This window comes from Leptonychotes weddellii, chromosome 14 (genome assembly GCF_054177405.1).
Source record: "Leptonychotes weddellii isolate Sample4059 chromosome 14, ASM5417740v2, whole genome shotgun sequence".
Classification (NCBI taxonomy): Eukaryota; Metazoa; Chordata; class Mammalia; order Carnivora; family Phocidae; genus Leptonychotes; species Leptonychotes weddellii.
Window position 1 is genome coordinate 15,986,301 of NC_138382.1, and position 22,086 is coordinate 16,008,386.

Here is a 22,086-nt window from a genome sequence, read left to right on the forward strand (position 1 = left end):
GTGGCTCAGTTGGTTAAGCATCTGCCTTCAGCTCAGGTCATGATCCCAGGGTCCTGGGATCGAGTCCCGCATCAGGCTCCTTGCTCAGCAGGGAGCCTGCTTCTCCCTCTCCTCCCTAATCATGCTCTCTCTCGCTGTCTCTCTCTCTCAAATAAATAAAATCTTTAAAAAAAAAAAAAAGTAGAATTTAGTGATTCATCACTCATGTGTAACACCCAATGCTCATCACAAGTGCCCTCCTTAATTCCCATCATCTATTTAGCCCATCCCCCACTCACCTCCCCTCTAGCAACCCTCAGTTTGTTCTCTGTTAAGTGTTTTATGGTTTGCCTTCCTACCCTTTTTTTTTTTTCCCCTTCACCTATGTTCATCTGTTTTGTTTCTTAAATTCCACATACGAGTGTGGTCATATGGTATTTGTCTTTCTCTGACTGACTTCCTTGGTTAAATTTATTCCTAGGTATTTTATTCTTTTTGATGTAATTGTGAATTGGATTGTTAATTTCTCTTCTGCTACAGCATTATTAGTGTATAGAAATGCAGAAGAATTCTGTATATTGATTTTGTATCCTGCAACTTGATTGAATTCATTTATTCTAACAGTTTTTGGTGGAGTCTTCAGGGTTTTCTATATAGAATGTCATGTCATCTACAAACAGTGACAGTTTTACTTCTTTTCCAATTTGGATGCCTTTTATTCTTGCTTAATTGCTCTGGCTTGGACTTCTGAATATGCTGAATAAAAGTGGCAAGAGTGGGCATCTTTGTCTTGTTCCTGATCTTAGAGGAAGAGTTTTCAGTTTTTAACTGTTGAGCATGTTAGCTGTGGGTTTGTCATATATGGCCTTTATTGTGTTAAGGTATATTTCGCTTATACCCACTTTCTTGAGATTCTTTATCATAAGTTCATGTTGAATTTTGTGAGATTTTATATATGTGCCTGTACACAAATATGTAAAAACACACACTATATATCTAAATAGTTCACAGATTATTCTTTAATAGTAGTTAATGGGATATTGTCATCTGACCACTTCAGTATTTTCCATAGATCAGTTCTCCTAAGTTTGAGTTATTTTTTAAATTGCTTTAAAACATTTTTTTGTATATAATAGGATTTTGTAAAGATATATTGGCATGAATATAAATAAAAGCAGTTTGTCTTTTAATAGGACAGCTTGAAGAAGGGCATTGTCAATGGAAATATTGTTCCGAAAGGTTATGATTTTGGTAAGTACATTTTATAAAATACATGCAATTAATCAGTATAAATTTTAAATGAACATTGTTAATGTCACTGTGATGTTTCATGTTGATTTTGTTATATAATTCGAGGTATTTATATGTGCACAAAAAAAACTATCTGTTCTATGCCATTCATTGTTGGGGAGCTTTTTGCTATATTTTGAAACAATAAAAAAGAAAAGTGTCCAACAAGAGAGGATGTAATAAATGTGGTAAATCTCTAAGGATTATTCAGTAATAATTACAATCTTTTAAAGACATTTTACATGGCAAATACAATTTAATAAGGCTAGTAGCTGCTGTAGTCTATAGTGTGATCTTACTGTTTTAAAAATGTATATTTAAAATTTCTCTTCTTTATACTTTTTTCTGGTTCCAGATTTTCTGAAATGAACATGTAGTACTTTTATAATCAGAAATGAGTAACTAAAATTTCAAATTGAAAGTAGTACTATTTTTTTTACCCTGTAGGCACTCAATAAATACTGATTGATGGATGGATAACTCATTTATTGGATTTGGTTGTCTGATGTCATCAACCAGTGATTCTTTTCTGTATTCTTCTACCTTCATGATGACACTTTATTAATTTCCTGACGTGGCTTATTTATTTTTTTTAAAGATTTATTTGAGAGGGCTCACATGTGCACAAGGTGGGGGATGGGCACGGGAGAGAGGTAGAGAGAGAGAGAGACTCTGGAGCAGACTCCCCACTGAACATGGAGCCTCAGGCTACTGAGCATGGAGCTCAAAGCTGACTTGATCTCACCACCTGAGATCATGACCTGAGCTGAAACCAGGAGTCGGGTGTTCAACCAGCTGAGCCAGCCAGGCACCCTTGAAGTGATTCTTCTTGTTTTCACTCTTGAAACCAATTCAAAGCCTTTAAGTGGATATTTTTCTAGATTTTTTTCCTAAAAGGAAACATTAATAACAGATGAGATTGCCTTTCATGTGTGTTGATGATTCTCCTATCACTTTAGGTTTGACTGATTTCTCCTTTGCCCTACTATCATTTCCTTCTCCATTAGTGAGGGTCTGGTGAGAGAGAAACTACACAGTAATTTGAGCAGGGGAAGTTTAATATAAAGAATTACTATCATAGGATTGGAGTAACAAGGGATTGGCTACTAAAAAGTAGAGAGAACTCTAAAGAATATAAGAATAATAGAAGGAACTGCCCCTACCCTGGGACTAAGATGGAGTGCCCAAAGAACAGGGTCTGCCTGCCTCAACACTGAGATCTAGAGCTTGTTGGAAAGGACATGACCAGGGCTCACTGACTGCCAGGAAAAGTCTCTCTGGTGCCAGGCCACTGAACTTGTTGGAAATTTGCCCTCAGGAACTCTAGCGTCTCTCATGAGGAGTTGCTCATAGGAGGCACTTCACTGCAAAATTGCCTTAGGGTGCTGGGAGAAGTTGCCAGCTGCTCCTAGCTGTTGTGTACCTCAGCAGGCTAGTGCTGAAAAAATCTGTCATGCTTGGGGAGCTGCCTTCTGTAGGACCCACTTGGTAGCATCTGGGTGGTGGAAAAGTCCCGATACTGCAAGAGTCTGTGGAATGAGCCCGTTAGAACCGGGAAGCAGAACTCCCCCTGCAGTCTCTCTCCAGTGTCTAGCATTATGCCAGCTGGTAATTAAAGGGCCCAAATCTAGCTTTTAGATTAAGCAGTGAAGGATGAATTTGGAATTCACAGATAAATTGATAACTGGTATATACCTGCTGGAGAGGGAAGGACTAAAGGCTTTTTTTTTTTTTTTTTTTTAAGATTTTATTTATTTGTCAGAGAGTACAAGCAGGCAGAGCGGCAGGCACAGGGAGCAGACCCCCCGGTGAGCAAGAACCTCCATGTGGAACTCGATCCCAGGATGCTGGGATCATGACCTGAGCCGAAGGCAGATGCTTGACAGCTGAGCCATCCAGGCGTCCCAGACTAAAGGCTTTTTTTTGTTTGTTCTTTATTTAATGGGAGAGACAACAGTTTATAGGCTGAGATAGGAATGATCTGTAGAATATGAAAAACGAAGCAAGAGAGAGAAGCGGTAGTTTATGGGATATGGGTGAAAGGGGATAGGATCTCGTGCACAAGTGGTGTTTTGCCACACAGAGGAACATGATTAGTTCATTTATAAGACAGATTTTGGCATAAGAGAGAAGTCCTAATGTTAGACAGTAGTGATGGTAATAGGAGTTTATGGAATTTCTTTTATGAGCTCTTATTTTTTAATACCTGAGGTGTTGGGGGTTTTTGGAGGGAAGAGAGGCTATGAAATAGTCATGTAGGTAAACAGGAGAGTGAATTGACTAAAGTGGTGTTCTCAAAGTATGGTTCGGACTAGCAACATCAGTATTACTTGGAAACTTGTTAGAAATAGAAATCCTAGGGCCCATTCCAGACATATTGAACGAGAACTTCTGAGGGTGAGCCTTGCCAATCTGTTTTAATAAGCTTTCCTGGTAATTTTGATGATTTTGAGAGCCACTGGGCTAGAGTTGGGGCTGGGCAGTTTTTTTTTTTTTTTGTAAAAGGCCACATAGTAAAAAGTTTTCGGTTTTAAGGCCATATATAGCCTCTGTCACATATTTTCCTTTGTTTCTTTTAAACAACCCTATAAAGGTGTAAAAATCATTCCTAGTTCATTGGTTGTATAAAAACACACTATGGTATGCATTTGGCCCCTATCCTGGACTAAATATTGTATGACTGCTCAGCAACATTGAGGATTTTTAGGATTTATGACATTAAAGTGAGACCAATCTGTGTGATTGTGTACGTTTTTGGTTTTGTTTTTTTCCCCTAACCAAATTCAATTTCTTAGGTAGGTTACAGGTGTAGAGTAAATGGAGAGGGTTTTTATCCAGAATTAGAGTGTGGCCTGGTAAGTACTGACAAAGTGAGAAGACAGAGGAGTGAAGAGTGAATGCAGGGGGATGATTAAAATAACTGATTATAGAATTTTAATAGGGTAGGGAGGTTCCTGAGGACATGAAGCGGAGGTGAAAGACAAAAGATAAAGGATCAATGAATGATAGGTCTCACGGGACTTGAAGTTTAGTACTAGAGAGATAGGTGGTGGTGGTAGGAGAGTTGGATGCTTGAGACTGAGCTTATGGAGAGGTCTAGCATATAAGTATGATAAGATCTAGTGGATGAAGTAAGGGTGGAGAAGTCCAAGGTTCTGAGAGGCTTTGGTTTTGGAAAGATTATTTGTATGTTGAAATCACTTGGAAATTAGAGTTGCCAGGAGCTAAAATCGCAGAGACCTAGGAGAGGTTGTAACCTAGGGATGGATAGAGATTGCAACCAGGAAGGATATAGGGGATTGTGTAGTCTTGTACGTAACATAAGAAAGCTGGGGGAGAGGAATAATTTTATTTTTCAGATAGTGATATTATTGCTGTGTACATACACTTTTTAAACTTTCTTCTTTTAAAAGATGTATTTATTTAGAGAGAGGGAGGATGCAGGGGGGAGAGGCAGAGGCAGAGGGAGAGAGAACTCCATGCAGAGCCCAACATGGGGCTCCATCTCAACCCTGAGATCATGACCTGAGCCGAAACCAAGAGTTGGACCCTTAACTGACTGTGCCACCTAAGCGCCCCTGAACTTTCTTTTACTATTTCCTTCCACTTAGGTATATATAAATTTTTCTTATTTTTCACTCTGTGGTACTTTACTGTATAGATGTATCATGATGAATTTAACCAGTCTCCATTTGTTGAATATCTTCTTGTTCTACTCAAGTTCACAGTATATTTGAATGCTCAGTGTGTAAAAAAACCTAAGTGCTATGCCTTGGGAATGATTAAAACAAGAGGAACATACTATGTTTTTATATAGATTAGCTTATAATTTAATAGTTGATCTTGGTATAGATTCTGCTATTGTTTGTCTCCCTCTGCAAGAATATTCTTACTCTTTTTGGCACTAAATATAAAGGGTTGAGTTTAATCCATTTTAGACTATGGATTGAGCCAAGAAGGTTATCCTGGGTTAACTCACTCATCTCACCTCTCCTTTTACAAGTTAAAATGGGGCAGATGGATACATAGAAACTGATCAGAAGTTCAGAAATTATAACTCCATAATGGAAGTCAGTGGTCAAGTACAATCTTTTCTCCCTTAGCATTTTTAATGTAATTCCTTTAAATTGTATTTTTGTTAAGATTATTTTATTATACTATTTTTGCCTTTTAGAGATTGTTCCTGCTTTTTAAGGGTTATGTTGGTGTTTTGAGGGGGAGTTTACTTAGTCTTCATTTACTTAAAATATAAAATTATAGGTAGGAAAAAGATGAAAGAATATTCTTTATTAATTAAATGACAGTTCATCTGACCAAATTACAGCAGTGTGGAAATCTGGGAAAGTAAGAGTATAAGAAATGAAAATATTTTCCACTTCATCCCCTTAGCACTTTGGGACTCTGAAATATAACTCAGTTTAACTTTTTAAAATTTATATTTTTCAGTTTTTCGCCCCATATCTGCTAATGCCAAACTTCAGATGAATCGGCGATCAGATTTTGACTTTTCTGCCCCCAAGATAAACCTGGATGTTGAGTTACATGACATAGCAATTGAACTTAATAAACCACAGGTGATTTTTTTTAAATGAAATTTTAAATTGTGAGTTATAATTTGATAAAAGCAGAACTAAGATTTTAAATGTATTTCAAACACAATGTTACATGGTAACATTTCCTTTAAAAAGTCAGTAATTTAATTTTTTTAACAATTGAACAAAAAATCTGAAACATTTAAGAGCCTTCATTTTTTTCATTCTTCAGTATTTCAGTGTTATGGAGCTTCTTGAATCAGTTGATATGATGACGCAAAATCTGCCATATAGGAAATTCAGACCTGATGTACCTCTTCACTATCATGCCAGAGACTGGTAAAATGACTTACGTTTTTATTTAAATTGAGGTATAATTTGACATATTAGTTTCAGGTTTATAACATAGTGATTTGATATTTGTATATGTTGTAAACTGATCACCGCAATAAGTCTAGTTAACATCCATCACCATATATGAGGACAGATTTTTTTAATATATATTTTTTAAATTTAATTTATTTATTTGAGAGAGAGAGAGAGTGAGAGCACAAGATGGGGGAAGGTCAGAGGGAGAAGCAGATTCCCTGCTGAGGAGGGAGCCCGATGCGAAACTCGATCCCAGGACTCCAGGATCATGACCTGAGCCAAAGGCAGTCGCTTAACCAACTGAGCCACCCAGGCGCCCCAAGGACAGATTTTTTTCTTTAGGACTTATAAGATATCTTAGCAACTTTCAAATATGCATTATAGTATTAACTATTGTGACCATGCTGTACATTATATCCTATTACTTAACTTATTTTTAACTAGAAGTCTGAACCTTTTAATCCCCTTCACCCATTTCACTCACTGCCTGTGCCTCACCTCTGTCAACCACCAGTCTGTTTTCTGTATCTATGAGCTCAGTTTTTTGGTTTTTATTTTTTAAGATACCATATGTAAGTGAGATCATACTGTGTTTATCTTTCTTTGACTAATTTCACTTAGCATAATGTTGTCACAGATAGTAAGATTTCACTCCTTTTTATGACTGAATAATATTCCATTGTATATCTATATACCATATTTTCTTCATTCATTTGTTTATGGACACGTAGGTGGTTTTTGTATCTTGACTACTGTATTAAAATGCTGCATTTAATATCAGGGAACATACATCTTTTTGTGCTAGTATTTTTGTTTTCTTCAGATAAATACCCAGAAGTAGAATTACTTGATCTAAAAAAATTTTTTTAAGATTTATAAAATACAGTTTAAAAGTGAATTTATTGACTTTAAGAGTAATTTTTTAAGATACTCTTTAAGGGCAGATACATTTTGTCATTTGATTTATGGCTTTTGCTTATTATGTTAATAAAATTAAGGGATTTTTTTTTAAACAAAACTTAAAAATGGAGATACTAAAATACCATTAATTAACTGTATTTTGGGGATTATTAACAACTATATCCTAGTTTGTGTCTGGCAATGTCTTTTTAAAAAAAATTCAAACTTTCGTATTAGGTGTGTTAAACCTATGTGATTAAAGTCGAAAATCAGGTTATGTGAGTCTGTAAAAGTACAGCCCCTTTTTAAAATTGAGAAGTCTTGTTATTCCGTTTATTAAGCTTTTGCTGTTTTCTAGAAGTTGCAATTACTTTTAGTTGACTCTTAATTACTAGTCAGGTTACTAAAGTGCTATTTGCCAAGTAGTACTTCAGTAGTTTTTCTGTAGAGCTATATTTTTTGTAACAAAATTCAGTGATTTTGTTTGTCACTCAGGAAAGAGATAAGATTAATAATTAATGTAGTCTTAATACAAACAGGGCTGGGAAAAATCAAGTGGTCAGATAGTACACCATTTTCAACGTCTGGTACTATAGTGTAGTCTCTGTGCTATGTATGCTGTTTTGGAGTAGGAGCAGTTTTATATTTCATACTGTTGGCTTGAAGGTGTTAAGTGTGGGGTTTGTTTTTGTTTTTTAACTAGGTGGGCTTATGCTATACACGGTATTCTTGAAGTAAATGTCTGCCCCCGGTTACGGATGTGGTCATGGAAGCATATTAGAGAACACAGGCAAAAAATGAAGCAGTATAAAGAACTGTATAAAAAAAAGATAACAACTAAGAAGCCAACTGGTGAAATTCTCATGTCTTTGGAGGTAAGCATATTTAGAAGTTGTTGAATATTTTGTACTACATAATTCCTCATTTGTTTTAATTTTGACTGCCATTGCTTTTACTTAGACTTTTTCATACTCCTGTTCTTCACTTCAGTTGGGTGATATAACCTCTGGTGATACTCTCCTGTGAGCTGTTGGAATTTCAGATTATTGTCAATCTGGAGAGTTTTGGGTTCATGCAAATAGTAACTTGAAACCTCACATTATGACTTTTTTAACCTCAAAGCCCAAAAAGTGTTTGCTACATTGATTCCAGTCTTTTCTGTGTTGGCTTCAAAGCCTTATACTACCTGTCACCACTCCATTTCCCCGTTACCATCTAATGGCATTAATTTCCTGTCTTTTTTTTTTTTTTTATTTGAGACAGAGAGAACGAGAGAGAGAGAGCACATGAGAGGGGGGAGGGTCAGAGGGAGAAGCAGGTTCCTTGCTGAGCAGGGAGCCCGATGCGGGACTCGATCCCGGGACTCCAGGATCATGACCCGAGCCGAAGGCAGTCGCTTAACCGACTGAGCCACCCAGGCGCCCCAATTTCCTGTCTTTTATACATACTATGCTTATACTTGTAGCCAAGTCCATCTGCCTTTCCTCATCTCTGTTTATTCCAGTTTTACTCATTCCTCAAGCTCTGTGTAAGTCCCATCTCTTGTACAAACTTTCCTGAATTTTCTGCCCATTCAGAGTCCCTTTTCTCTTCATTCTTGTGGCATTTCTAGTCTTTACCAGCAACTTTACATTTCATTATCTGTCTTGAGAATTCCCTAAATACTAGTCTTATCTGTTAGCGTTATGGTATATTCTAGAAGGGATTGTTCTATGGATGGATGATGTTTAGTTTAGGGAGACTGAGGAGAGATAGCCTCTTGAAATTAACCATTCTGAATCTAGGCCAATTTCCAATTAGGAGCTCCCTAAAGATTGAGTTTTATTTTTATGTTTGAAGTAGGAGACTTTCTGCAGAAAGATCTACTTGGAATATATTAAAGATGACACACCAACTGTGCGTATAATATGAAGGATTTAGAATTATATTTTTAGTTGAAAGTGACACTAATGTATTTACCCTCAGTTGTAGTTAGAACCCAAATAAAGGTCATTTTAAACAATGCCTATATGGTATCTTTTAGTACGGGTCTGTAAATCTTAATATGACACCTATATGCATGACATGTATGATTTCTTTAAGAAAGTTACTCTATCATTGCTAATTTCCAAGCTGACCTATATACAAGCACTGCTTCTCAGAATTTAAAAGAGGTATTATGTTGGTGGATGATCCGTTTTTTGCTTCCTATCTTTATTGCAGCAGTTTGTTAGATTATATAGGAAATTTTATTTTTATAATCTTTCTATAGACTATGTAAAGTTACTCATTTAAACACACTTTTGTTTATATTTTAAGGAGTTGGAAAAGACCTTGGATGTATTTAATATAACTATATCAAGACAACAGGCAGAAGTTGAGGTAATTCCACATTATCTTTCAATTGGTAAAAATCTAGATTCCATGTAGATTTGACAGATGCAGTGGTATAATTAGTGTTGGGCTGTAATATACTGTTTCCTAAAAGGGGTTCAAATTTGCTTCTTTGTGGTATAAGAAAAATAGATTTGATGTTTTGCCCCACACATTTGAATTAGGTCCTGTGGGGGGAAAATTCTTGCTGAATAATTTGGCTAAGTAATTCTTGCTAAATAATTATCAAACACTGAGTTCCTATGAAGGTGAAAATCCAATCTGGGGGTGGGGGGGCGGCAGGGTGGTGTGATTACCGTGACTTGTAAGACAGTAGGGCTGTCTACCTGGAAATTCTAAATTCTTACATTTGGCTTATGTTGCATTACTTTGTTTTGTTGTCAGTTTGTTCATTGTTTACATTTTTTCACTGGAATAGTTTAGTAAATGTCATTTACTGTTAGATTGCTAAATAAAGGATAATTTGTCATTTATTTGAAAATTTAATCATTTTAGGTAAAGAAAGCTGGATATAGGATTTTCAGAGAAGGAGCAAAAGATTCAGAGGAAAATAAAGGATGGTTTAGCTGGCTGTGGACTTGGTCAGAACCAAGAAGTAAAGAACAACCAGATGTTAAGCCTGGAAGTAGGTCCATTTCATTTTATAGAGAGTGCAGTTAATCATTACGTTAATTTAGTGCAACTAATCATCAGTTGTGAAAGCAAAGTTTTGCAGAAAATTTTTTTTTTTCTTTTCTTTATTTATTTGATAGAGACAGCGAGAGAGGGAACACACAAGCAGGGGGAGTGTGAGAGGGAGAAGCAGGCTTCCCACTGAAGCAGGGAGCCAGATACAGGCCTTGATCCCAGGACCCTGGGATCATGACCTGAGCAAAAGGCAGACGCTTAACGACTGAGCCACCCAGGCGCCCCTGCAGAAAATTTTCTAACTAAAATAAACATTAAAAGCATATATATGTATCATATATAATTTATCCTTACTATCAATAAAATTACTATTAAAACATTGTACATGTATACATCAAATAAAAATTAAATTTTTTATCTTAATGTTTACAAAAGAGCTTTATGCTCAGGATTTAATAATGTGTAAATTCCCAAGGGTATGAACCATTGTAAATTTTTGTTGAAATTATTTCTTGGAAAGGTTTTTGTTTCCTTACCAAATGTTTAAGATCATAGCTTTGGAGACTTAGGGGCTTAAGTTTATATCCTGGATCTATCACTTACTGGCAGCGTAGCCCAGGCAAATTATTTAAATTCCCAAAACTTCAATTTTATCCTCTGTAAAATGGGAAATTATGATATTAGTGTTACTTACTTTGTATGCTAAGTATGTTGCTTAGCACAGTACACTAAGTGCCTAATAACAGTCATTTTGTGAGCCTGCTTAATCCAGATATTTAGAAATTTCTATTGCTAAATTCATATATTTAGCAGTTTATATTTTTGGAGGCTAATCCTTCTAAAATTGCCGGTGCCATCCTAACATTCAGTGATTATAATTTTTCTTTTTTTTGAGATAAAATTTTTTTATAATTTCTTAAAAGTATAAAAAGAGAGTTGAATTTGCCAGTTGGTTAAAAGCAGCTAAATTGTGAGTTAGTTTTATCTTACCAGTTAAGAATGCAAAAAACTTCTTTATGATTATAGTTCTTGAAGAAATGTTGACCTCTGAAGAAAAAACTTTACTCTATGAAGCAATTGGCTATAGTGAAACAGCAGTTGATCCAACCTTGCCAAAAACAGTAAGATGTTTTCTTGCCTTATACCTTAGAGTTTAACGGTAGATATGCCTATTTTTAATCCTCTCAGAAATGTTCCTGACTTACTCTGTGATCTTTGCCTAGTTGGTACATATTTATTTTAATTTCCAATATATGGATAACAAGTGCCCCTACTTTGTAGTGTTTATATGGTGATTCTTTAATATATGAAGGGTTATTTTTAAAGTATTTTTTGGTTATCGGAAAGAATAAACTATGAAGAAGAGTATTGTCTTTATATATCTATATATGCATATGTATATACATATATAAAAATATATAAATATATAAATATATATAAATTTATTTTCATTTTATTTCTCTCAATATATTCTAGTTTGAAGCCATGAAGTTCTTTGTTCACTTGAAAAGTATGTCTATTGTTCTAAGGGAAAAACGAGAGACACCTGAGCTGTTAGATATTGTAGTGGAAGAATTTAGCACTTTGATTGTGCAAAGACCAGGAGCACAAGCCATTAAGTAAGTATTTTTCTTTGACCAGTAAGTAGACATTTCACTGTGAAGTTGGAAGTTAGATTACAGTCTTCCCGTATTTTGTAAGGGTACTTTGGTTTAATGTATCATTATGTATTTTTAGGAACTTACGTTTTGGAATTATTAAAAATAATACAGGTTCAATAGAAAACTCTATGCTAAGGAAATGTAGAAGGACACTGAAAAATAAAACAGAAATGTCAGCAATCACACTATATAAAAAGAAACTGCACTGTCAATTTGGTTTTTATCTGGAAATATCTTTATTTTACTTTTGTTTTTAAAAGTAGTTTTATTGAGATATAATTAATATCCCATGCAATTCATCTATTTAAAGTGTACAACTCGTGTTTATCACACTTGTGGTATCATATACCAAATTCGCATTGGTATATTTACAGAGTTGTGCAACAATTACCATTATCTTAATTCTAGTACATTTTGACACCCTAAAAAAAGAAATCCTTTTTAGCAGTCACTCCCCATTCTCCCCTCTCCCCGGTGTATGGCAACAACTAATTTAATTTCTAAGAATTTGTCTGTTGGAGGCATTTCATATGAATGGAATCATACAATATATGGCCTTTTCTGTCCAGCTTCTTTCACTTAGCATGATATTTTCACGGTTCATTTACGGTATAGCTTGAATTAGTGTTTTAATTTTTTTCTATTGCACGATAATATTCCATTGTATGGATATACCACATTTTGTTTGCCCAGTCATCAGATGATGGATATTTGGTTTGTTTCTTCTTTTTGGCTGTTATGAATAATGTTGCTCTGGATATTTACAGACAATATTTTGTATGGGCAATAAGGCTTAAATTTTTCCGGGTACGTACTTAGGAGCAGAATTGTTTCCTCATATGGTAACTCTGTATTTAACTTTTTGAGGAATTGCCAGATTGTTTTCCAAAGCAGCTGCACCATTGTATATTCACACCAGCAGTGTTTGAGGTTTCTTATTAATCTGTATCATTGCCAACACTTTTGAATTAGAGCCATCCTGATGGGTGTGAGTTGATATTTCATTGTTGTCTTAATTTGCATTTCCCTGATAGCTAACAGTATTGAGCATCTTTTCTTGTGCTTATTGGTTGCTTCTGTATATTCTTTAGAGAAATGTATATTAACTTATTTTGCCCATTTTTAAATTGAGTTGTCTTTTCATTCAGTTTTAAGAGTTCTATATATATTATTGATGAGAATCCTTTATCTCATAAGAAATTTATAATTATTTTCTCTTATTCATTGTTTTTTGGTGGTATTCTTTGCCAGATGTTTTTGGTTTTCATGAAGTCCAGTTTATTTTTTGTTGTTGCAATGAAGACTCAAGAAGTCTTTGCCTAACTCAAGGACACAGAGATAAATTCCTGTGTATTCTTGTGAGAATTTTACACTTTCATTTCTTAAATTAGGTTTATGACCCATTTTGAGTTAACATTTATATATGGTGTGAGTTTGGGGTTCAACTTCGTTCTTTTGCATGAGGTTATTCATTTGTCCCAGCAACATTTGTTGCAAAACCTTATATCCCCATTGAATGATCTTGATACCCTCATCAAAAAGAGTTTACCATAAATGTGAGAATTTATTTCTGGACTTTTTTCTATTTCCATTGATCTCTACAACCTTCTGCCAGTAGTACACTGTGTTGATTACTATAGCTTTGTAGTAGAATTTGAAATTAGAAAGTTTATCCTCCAGTTTTGTTTTCTTTTTCAAGATGGTTTTAGCTCTTAGGATATTCTTGAATTTCTTTGTATCCATTTTTGCCAAAAATTTCAGCTTAGATTTGATAAGGATTTTGTTGAATCTGTAGATCAGTTTTTGGTACTGACATTTAAATGGTATTATCTTAAAGTGCATGAATATTGGATGCCTTTCCACTTATTTATCCTCATTAATTTCAACAATGTTTTATACTTTTCCGAGTACAAGTTTTATATCTTGTTTGAAAAGTATATTCTCATGTATTTTATTGTTTTTGATGCTGTATGGGAGGAAAGCGTTTTCCTCAACCCTTTTTGAGTGCCTGGCTGCATCTGAAAATTAAATCTGACAAAGATTAGCAAGGGTGAAGCATACAGATTTATTTAACAAAAGTTTAATAAAAGAACCTTCATAATGAAGATCGAAAGAACCAGTTAGACTAGACTATGTTAGGTTTGATGAAGAGTGGACAGTTGTGAAGGAATATGATAGGTCAAGGAGTGTAAGGTAAGTATGGTAGACTGGGAGAAAGTTAGCAAGCCCTGTTTTTTAGGACTCCTCTCAGTTTACCTTTGTTTTTAGAGATAAGGATGCTTTTTTCCTCTAGCTATAGGGAGGGCACCTATTATGTGAAGATTTTATGACCTGTTTGAGGGGGGGAAGGGTACGGGACTATCAGAGTGACCTTCTTGCTTCTGCTGTTTTCTCAAATTCCTTCAACTTAAAATACTTACTATGCCAAGGTGCCATATTTTGGGGGTAATGTGTCCTGAACCCCATCAGTGCTTACAAGTGGCATCATGTTCTTAATTTCATTTTTGGATTGTTGATTACAAGTGTGTAGAAATATAATTGATTTTTGTATATTGATCTATTACCCTGCAACCTTGATAAACTTGTTAATTAGTTCCAATAGTTTTTATTAAATTCCTTAGGATTTTCTGCATACATGAGCATTGCATCTGCAAATAGAGATAGTTTTACATCTGTATTTCCAATGTGGACACCTTTTCTTTCATTTCTTAATTGCCCTTGTTTGAACCTTCAGTACTATGTTGAATGGAAGTGGTCAGAAAGGACATCTTTTTCTAGTTCTTTATCTTAAGGAGAAGAGTTCAGTCTTTTGAATATGATGTTAAGTGTGGGTTTTTCATAGATGCCTTTTATCAGTTTTGAGAAATCCCCTTCTATTCCTAGTTTGTTGAGTTTTTGGCTTTTGTTTATGTTGGGTTTTTTTGTTTTGCATGAAAGTTTGTTAGATTTTGTTAAATGCATTTTCTGTGTTCCTTGAGAAGATTGTGTAGTTTATGTCCTTTTTTCTTTTGATTTATACCTTTTTTTAAGGTATTCACCTTAGTTGATTTTCATATGATAAAATCATGGTATATTCTTTTGGTGGTGTGTGTGATCTTTTTTATGTACAGCTGGATTTGGTTTGTTGGTGAGGATTTTTATGTCTGTTCATGAGAATACTGGTCTATAGTTTTTTTGTGATGGCTTTGTCTATTTTTTTAGGATAATACTGTCCTTATAAAATGAGTTGGGAAATGTTCCCTCCTCTTTGGAGTAGTTTGTAAAGAACTGGTATTCTTCATTAAACGTTTGGTGGTAGAATTCACCAGTAATGTCACTGGGGCCTGAGCTTTCCTTTGTGGGAAGTTTTTAAATTATTAACTTAATCTGTACGTGTCCTTAGGTCTCTTTACTTTTTTCATTTTTTTTTTCCAGTCAGTTTCAGTAGTTCCTTTTCAGGAATTTGCCCATTTCATTTAAGCTGTCTAATTTGTTGACACGTAGTTGTTTACAGTATTACCATGTAATCTTTTTTTTCTGTGAGGTTGGTAATAATGTCGTCTTTCACTCTAATTTTTTGAGTCTTTGCTCTTATTTCTTAGACTACTTAAATTTTGTTGATCTTTTAAAAAAAAACAGTTTTGGTCTTGTTTTTTTCTATATTTTTTTCCATTCTCTGTTTTATTAATTTGTCCTCTAACCTTTATATTTTTTTTTACTTTGCTTGCTTTAGGCTTAGGTTACTTTGCTTTTTTCAAGTATCTTTAACTGGTATGATTTGGGAATTTTTTTTTGTGAATGTATGCATTTACTAATTCATTAATTTTATTTTAATGACTATTGAAGTAAAATTGACATCATAAAATTAATCATTCTAAAGAGTATAATTCAGTGGGATTTATATGTTCATAATGTTGAATAATCACCACCCCTATCTAGTCAAAATATCATTACCACAAAGTGAAACCCCATACTTATTAAGAATCACTCCCCTCCTCCTGGCTCTTGGAAGACACGAGTCTGCTTTCTGTTTTTGGATATGTCATATAATGGAATCATACATTACGTGATCTCTTGTGTCTGGTTTATTTCACTTAGCATAATGTTTTCAAGGCTCATCCATGTTGTTCTGTATATCAGAATTTCATTCCTTTTTTTTTTTTTTAAAGATTTTATTTATTTATTAGAGAGTGAGAGAGAGCATGAGAGGGGAGAGGGTCAGAGGGAGAAGAAGACTCCCCACTGAGTGGGGAGCCCGATGTGGGACTCGATCCTGGGACTCCAGGATCACAACCTGAGCTGAAGGCAGTTGCTTAACCAACTGAGCCACCCAGGTGCCCTCCTTTTTAAGACTGCACAATATTCCATTGTATGTATTTATCACATTTTGCTTATTCTATTCATCTGTTCTATGGAAATTTGAGTTTTTTCCACCTTTTGGCTATTGTGATACCACAGTGAACATTCATGAGTGTGGATTTGAGTACACATTCTTTTGCTGTGCACCTAGGAATGGAATTGCTGAGTCATAGCATGATTCTGTTTTTAACTTTTTGAGGAAGCGCCAATGTGTTTTTCATAGGGTTGACAGTTTTACATTTCCATTAGCAGTGTACAAGGATTTCAGATTTTCCATATTCTTCCCAACACTTATTTTCTTGTATGTGCTTTTAAATTATAGTTATTCTTTTGGGTGTGAAATGTGGTTTCTCATTGTGTTTATTTGTATTTCCTTAATGTCTAATGATATTCAGCATCTTTTCATGTGGATGTTGACATCTTCACATACATCTTCACTGGGTCCATTTTTAAAATTGGGTTATTCTTTTTGTTGAGTTGTAAAAATACTTTATATATGCTAGACTCTAGATACATGATATTTACTTCCATTCTTTAGCTTGTCCTTGCATTTTCTTGATAATGTCCTTTGATGCACTTTTTAATTTTGATGAAGTATAATTTATCTGGTTTATTTTTCTGTCATTGCTTATGCTTTTGATATAATATGTAAGAAGATTTGTCTAACCAAAGATTATGGAAATCTAGTCCTATATTTTCTAAGAGTATTAAAGTTCTAACTCTTATATTTAGGTTTATGATCCACAATGAGTTAGGTTTTGTATATGGTATAGACAGTGAATACAGTTTGATTCACTTGTATGTGGATATCTAGGTGTCCTAAGACCACTTGTTAAAGAAATTATTTTTCCCCATTGAATGATCTTGTTACCCTTGTTGAAAATCATTTGGTCATAAATATATGGCTTTATTTCTGGACTCTAAATTCTATTTCCTTCCATTCTATAGACTCATTGGGTCTATCTATATGTCAATTCCACACTGCTTTGACTACTGTAGCTTTGTAGTAAATTTTGAAATTGGAAAGTGCAAGTCTTCCATCTTGTACTTTTTCAAGAATATTTTGGATATTTGGATCCCTTGCAAATCCATATGAATTTGAGGATTTGGCTTTTCCATTTCACACAAAAGCTCCTTTGAATTTGATAGGGATTACCTTAAATTTATAGATTGCTTTCAGTAGTATTGCTATCAAAACAATATTAGGTCTTCCAATCAATGAGTATAGATATCCTTCCATTTATTTAGGTATTTCTGCGTTTTTTTCTAGCATTATTTTGTTCACTGTTCAAGTCTTTTTTGGTTAAATATTTTCTTAAATGTTTATCGTTTTGGATGTTAATATGATGGAATTGTGTCAATTTCCTCCTCAATTTAGTCATTGTAGATGTATAGCAGCATAGTTGATTTTTAGGTGTTGATCTTGTGCTTGCAGCTTTGCTGAATTATTAACTCTAATTGTTTTTTTGTAGATCCTTTGGGATTTTCTATGTACCCTTGATCCTTGAACAACATGGGTTTGAACTGCATGGGTTCACTTACCTATCATGGTTTTTTTTTTCCCCCAGTACTGCAAATGTATTTTCTCTCCCTTAATGATTTTTAAAAAATTTCTCTATTGTAAGAATACAGCATAAAACACATATTACAAAGTATGGATCATTGACTGTTAATGCTGCTGGGAAGCCTTCTCATCCATGGTAGGCTATTAGGAATTTGGGGAAACGAAAGTTATATGTGGATTTTTGACTCTGCAGGCTGTCATTGGCCCTAACCCCTGTGTTGTGATGCCATACATGAATAGATTTTCATTTTTTCCTTTCCAATTAGGTACCTTTAATTTCTTTTTCCTGGCTAACTACTTTGGCTGGAACTTCTAGAACAGAGTTCAAAGTGAGCATCCTTGTCTTGTTTATGGTTTTGGAGGGAAAGCTTTTGGTCTTTTACCAGTGAGTATGATTCTAGTCATAGGTTTTTTTTTTTGGTTTTTAAGAAATGCCCTTCTTCAGGTTGAGGAAGTACACTTGTATTCCCTAGTTTTTGAAAAATTTTTTAATGATTTTGGATTTTTAAAAATGCTTTTTTTTTTTTTTTTGCATCATTTGAGATGATCATGTGACTTTGTCATTCTGTTAATAGATTGTTTTATTGTTTTTCTTATTTCCAACCACCATCAAATAGATTCCTAGAATAAATCCTGCCTGGTCATGATGAGTAATCTTTTTAATAGGTTGTTAAATTTGGTTTGCTAGTATTTCTTTTTTTTTAAGATTTTAATTATTTATTTGAGACAGAGGGAGAGTGCATGTGCATAAGCCGGCTGTGGGGGGCGGAGGCGCAGAGGGAGAGGGAGAAGCAGACTCCTCACTGAGCAGGGAGCCTGACGCAGCTTGATCCCAGGACCCCAGGATTATGACTTAAGCCAAAGGCAGATGCTTAACTGACTGAGCCACCCAGGCGCCCCAGTTTGCTAGTATTTTGTTGAAGTTTTTGCATCTATCTTCATAAGGCATATGGGTCTTTAATTTTGTTTTTCTCAGAATGAGTTAGGAGGTGTTCCCTCTTCTGTTTTCTGGAAGAATTTCAGAAGGATTGATATTAATTTTTCTTTAAATATTTTATAGAAATCACTGGTGAAACCATCTGGTCTTGGACTCTTCTTTCTTTGTTGGGAGGCTGATTACTTTTGGAGGTTGATTATGGATTCGATTTACTTACTACTTATAAATCTGTTCTGATTTTCTGCTTTCTCTTGAGGCAATTTTTGTAATCTTTATGTTTCTAGAAATTTGTCCATTTCATTTAGGTTATTTTCTTGGTGTCCTGTCATTTACAGTACATTTTATAGTTATTTTTATTCCTTAAAGGTATGTAATATAATGCCTTCAGTTTCATTTCTGACTTTAGTTATTTGTATCTTTCCTCTTTTTTTTTTTTTTCTTAGTCTAGGTAAACGTTTATTATTCCTGTGAGCCGTGGGTTTAGTCTTTTCTTTTTTTTCTAGTCATTGAGGTATAAAGCAAGGTTATTGATTTGATATCTTTTGTTTTCTAATGTAGTTACTTACAGATAGAAATCTCCTTATGAGCATCACTGTGGATACATCCCTTGAGTTTTGTCATGCTACATTTAATTTACGTTCATTTCAAAGTATTTTCTAATTTTTGTGTTTTTTTTTTTTTCCCCCCTATTGATTGTTTAAGAATATTTTGTTCAGGGCGCCTGGGTGGCTCAGTTGGTTAAGCAACTGCCTTCGGCTCAGGTCATGATCCTGGAGTCCCGGGATCGAGTCCCACATCGGGCTCCCTGCTCAGCAGGGAGTCTGCTTCTCCCTCTGATCCTCCCCCTCTCATGCTCTCTGTCTCCCATTCTCTCTCTCAGATAAATAAATAAAATCTTTAAAAAAAAAAAATATTTTGTTCAGGTGGCACATATTTGAGAAACTCCAAATTTTTGCTTCTGGAAATTTACCAGAAACTTTGGAATTTACCTCCAAGATTTCCAGCTTTAATGTCATTGTGATTGGTCATTGGAGAGGATTTTTTTTTTTTTTTTTTTGTATAACTTCATTCCGTAAAGTTTTAAAGACCTGTTTTGTGGCCAAACAGCTGTTTTTTCTTGGAGACTGTTCTAGTGCCTACACTTGAATGTGTATTCTGCTGTTGGGTGGAATGTTCTATATAGGTTATATATAATTGGTTTGTAGTTTTGTTCAGATTCTCTATTACTTTATTGTGTCTTGGTCTAGATGTTCTGCATTTATTTAAGATGGTATTGAAGTCTCCAACTGTTACTGTAAAATTGTCTATTTTCTCTTCAATTTCGTCAGTGTGGGATTCATATTTATAACTGTTGTATCTTCGAATTTACCCTTTTTATCAATATATAGTGAACATTTTTTTTATTAAAGACTGTTTTGTATGATATTAATGTAAACACTGTTCTCATTTGGCTACAAGTTGCCTAGATTCTTTTTCCATCCCTTCACTCTCAACTTTTGTGTCTGAATATGAAGTGAATCTCTTGTGCACAACGTATTGTATCTAGTTTTTTTTATCTGTTCTGCCAGTCTCAGTCTTGAATTGGTGAGTTTAATAGCATTGACATCTAAAGTGATCACTGTTAAGGAAGGATTTATGCCATTTGTTTACTGTATGTCTTCATACCTTCCCCCTCAACCCCAACTCCTCCAACTCTGCCTTCCTTTTGTTTGATTTCTTTTTGATTCTGTCTACATTTCTTTTTCTGTATACATTTTAGTCACTGCCTTGGTGGATACATGGAAATTGAAATTAACGTTCTAAATTTAAGACAATATAGTTTAAATCGATACCAACTTATTTTCAGTAATCTACAAAAACTCTGCTCCTACACAGATATGTTCTTCCCCTTCATTGTGTTCACAAGTTACATCTTTATATATACATTGCATTCCTGTCAGTCTAGATTTATGATTGTTTTGTGCATTTTTCTTTAAATCCTAGAGGAAGTAGAGTAGTTAGAAACCAAAAATAAATAACACTGGCTTTTATATTTACCTATGTAGTATCCTTACCAGAGTTCTTTATTTCTGTAGTTTATAGGGTACTGTATCCTTTCATTTTAGCCTGTAAGACCCCTTTTAACATTTTTTCTAGGCAGATCTACTGTTGACAAACTGCCCCAGCTTTTTTTTTTTCATCTGTAAATGTCTTAATTTCTTTGCATTTTAGGTTAGTTTTGCTAGATGGAATTCTTGGTTCACATTTTAAAAATTTCAATATTTTGAGTATATCATCCCACCACCTTTTGGATTCCATGGTTTCTGATAGATCAGCTCTTAACCTATTACCTTTGCATAGGATGAGTTGGTTCTCTCTTGCTGCTTTCAAGATACTATCTTTGTTTTTGTTTTTGACTGATTATACTGTGTTCTGTGTGGGTCTTTAGAGTTGATCTTTTTTTTTTTTTTTTTTTTAGATTTTATTTATTTATTTGACAGAGAGAGACACAGCGAGAGAGGGAACACAAGCAGGGGGAGTGGGAGAGGGAGAAGCAGGCTCCCCGCTGAGCAGGGAGCCCGATGCGGGGCTCGATCCCAGGACCCTGGGATCATGACCTGAGCCGAAGGCAGACGCTTAACGACTGAGCCACCCAGGCGCCCCTAGAGTTGATCTTTATTATAGAGTGCATTCAGCTTTGATGTGTAGATTTTTGGCTTTTATCAAATTTGACAAATTTGGGGCCATGATTTTTTCAGATATTCTTTTTGTCCCTTTTTCTCTTCTGAGACTCCCAGAATACATGTGTAGGTCTGCTTATGGTCTCCCATCTTAGGCACTGTTTACTGATCTTTGTTCTTTTTTCTTTTCTTTTCTTTCTTTCTTTCTCCCTCCTTCCTTCCTTTCTCCCTTTCCCTTTCCCTTTTTTCTTTTTCTTTCTCTTTTTTTCTGATTTTTTTTTTTTTTTACTAATTCTGATTTTTATTTTTAGTGTGATACAGCTAATGTTTTTTTAATTTTATTATGTTATGTTAATCACCATACATTACATCATTAGTTTTTGATGTAATGTTCCATGATTCATTGTTTGCATATAACACCCAGTGCTCCATGCAGTACTTGCCCTCTTTAATACCCATCACCAGGCTAACCCATCCCCCCCGCCCCCAGAACCCTCAGTTTGTTTCTCAGAGTCCATAGTCTCTCATGGTTCGTCTCCCCCTCCAATTCCCCCCGCTTCATTTTTCCCTTCCTACTATCATCTTTTTTTTTTTTAACATGTATTATTTGTTTCAGATGTATAGGTCTGTGATTCATCAATCTTACACAATTCACAGCACTCACCATAGCACATATCCTCTCTAGTGTCTGTCACCCAGCCACCCCATCCCTCCAACCCCCCACCACTCCAGCAACCCTCAGTTTGTTTCCTGAGATTTAAGAATTCCTCATATCAGTGAGATCATATGATACATGTCTTTCTCTGATTGACTTATTTCGCTTAGCATAATACTCTCTAATTCCATCCACGTTGTT

General features: G+C 34.8%; 1 protein-coding gene across 4 annotated transcripts in view; it reads left to right on the forward strand.

Annotated features, from left to right (window-relative positions):
• Window positions 1-22,086, forward strand: part of VPS13A (vacuolar protein sorting 13 homolog A) — a 262,998-nt gene that overhangs the window by 39,462 nt on the left and 201,450 nt on the right. For 3 of the 4 annotated variants that reach the window (XM_081804091.1, XM_081804093.1, XM_081804092.1), the window contains exons 10-17: window positions 1,173-1,230; window positions 5,716-5,843; window positions 6,034-6,140; window positions 7,774-7,945; window positions 9,369-9,431; window positions 9,939-10,068; window positions 11,097-11,191; window positions 11,547-11,689. In XM_081804091.1, coding sequence (XP_081660217.1) covers window positions 1,173-1,230; window positions 5,716-5,843; window positions 6,034-6,140; window positions 7,774-7,945; window positions 9,369-9,431; window positions 9,939-10,068; window positions 11,097-11,191; window positions 11,547-11,689 — 896 coding nt within the window. Of the gene's footprint in view, window positions 1-1,172; window positions 1,231-5,715; window positions 5,844-6,033; window positions 6,141-7,773; window positions 7,946-9,368; window positions 9,432-9,938; window positions 10,069-11,096; window positions 11,192-11,546; window positions 11,690-22,086 lie in introns of those variants that run through there. The other variant, XM_081804094.1, reaches the window with a different exon arrangement.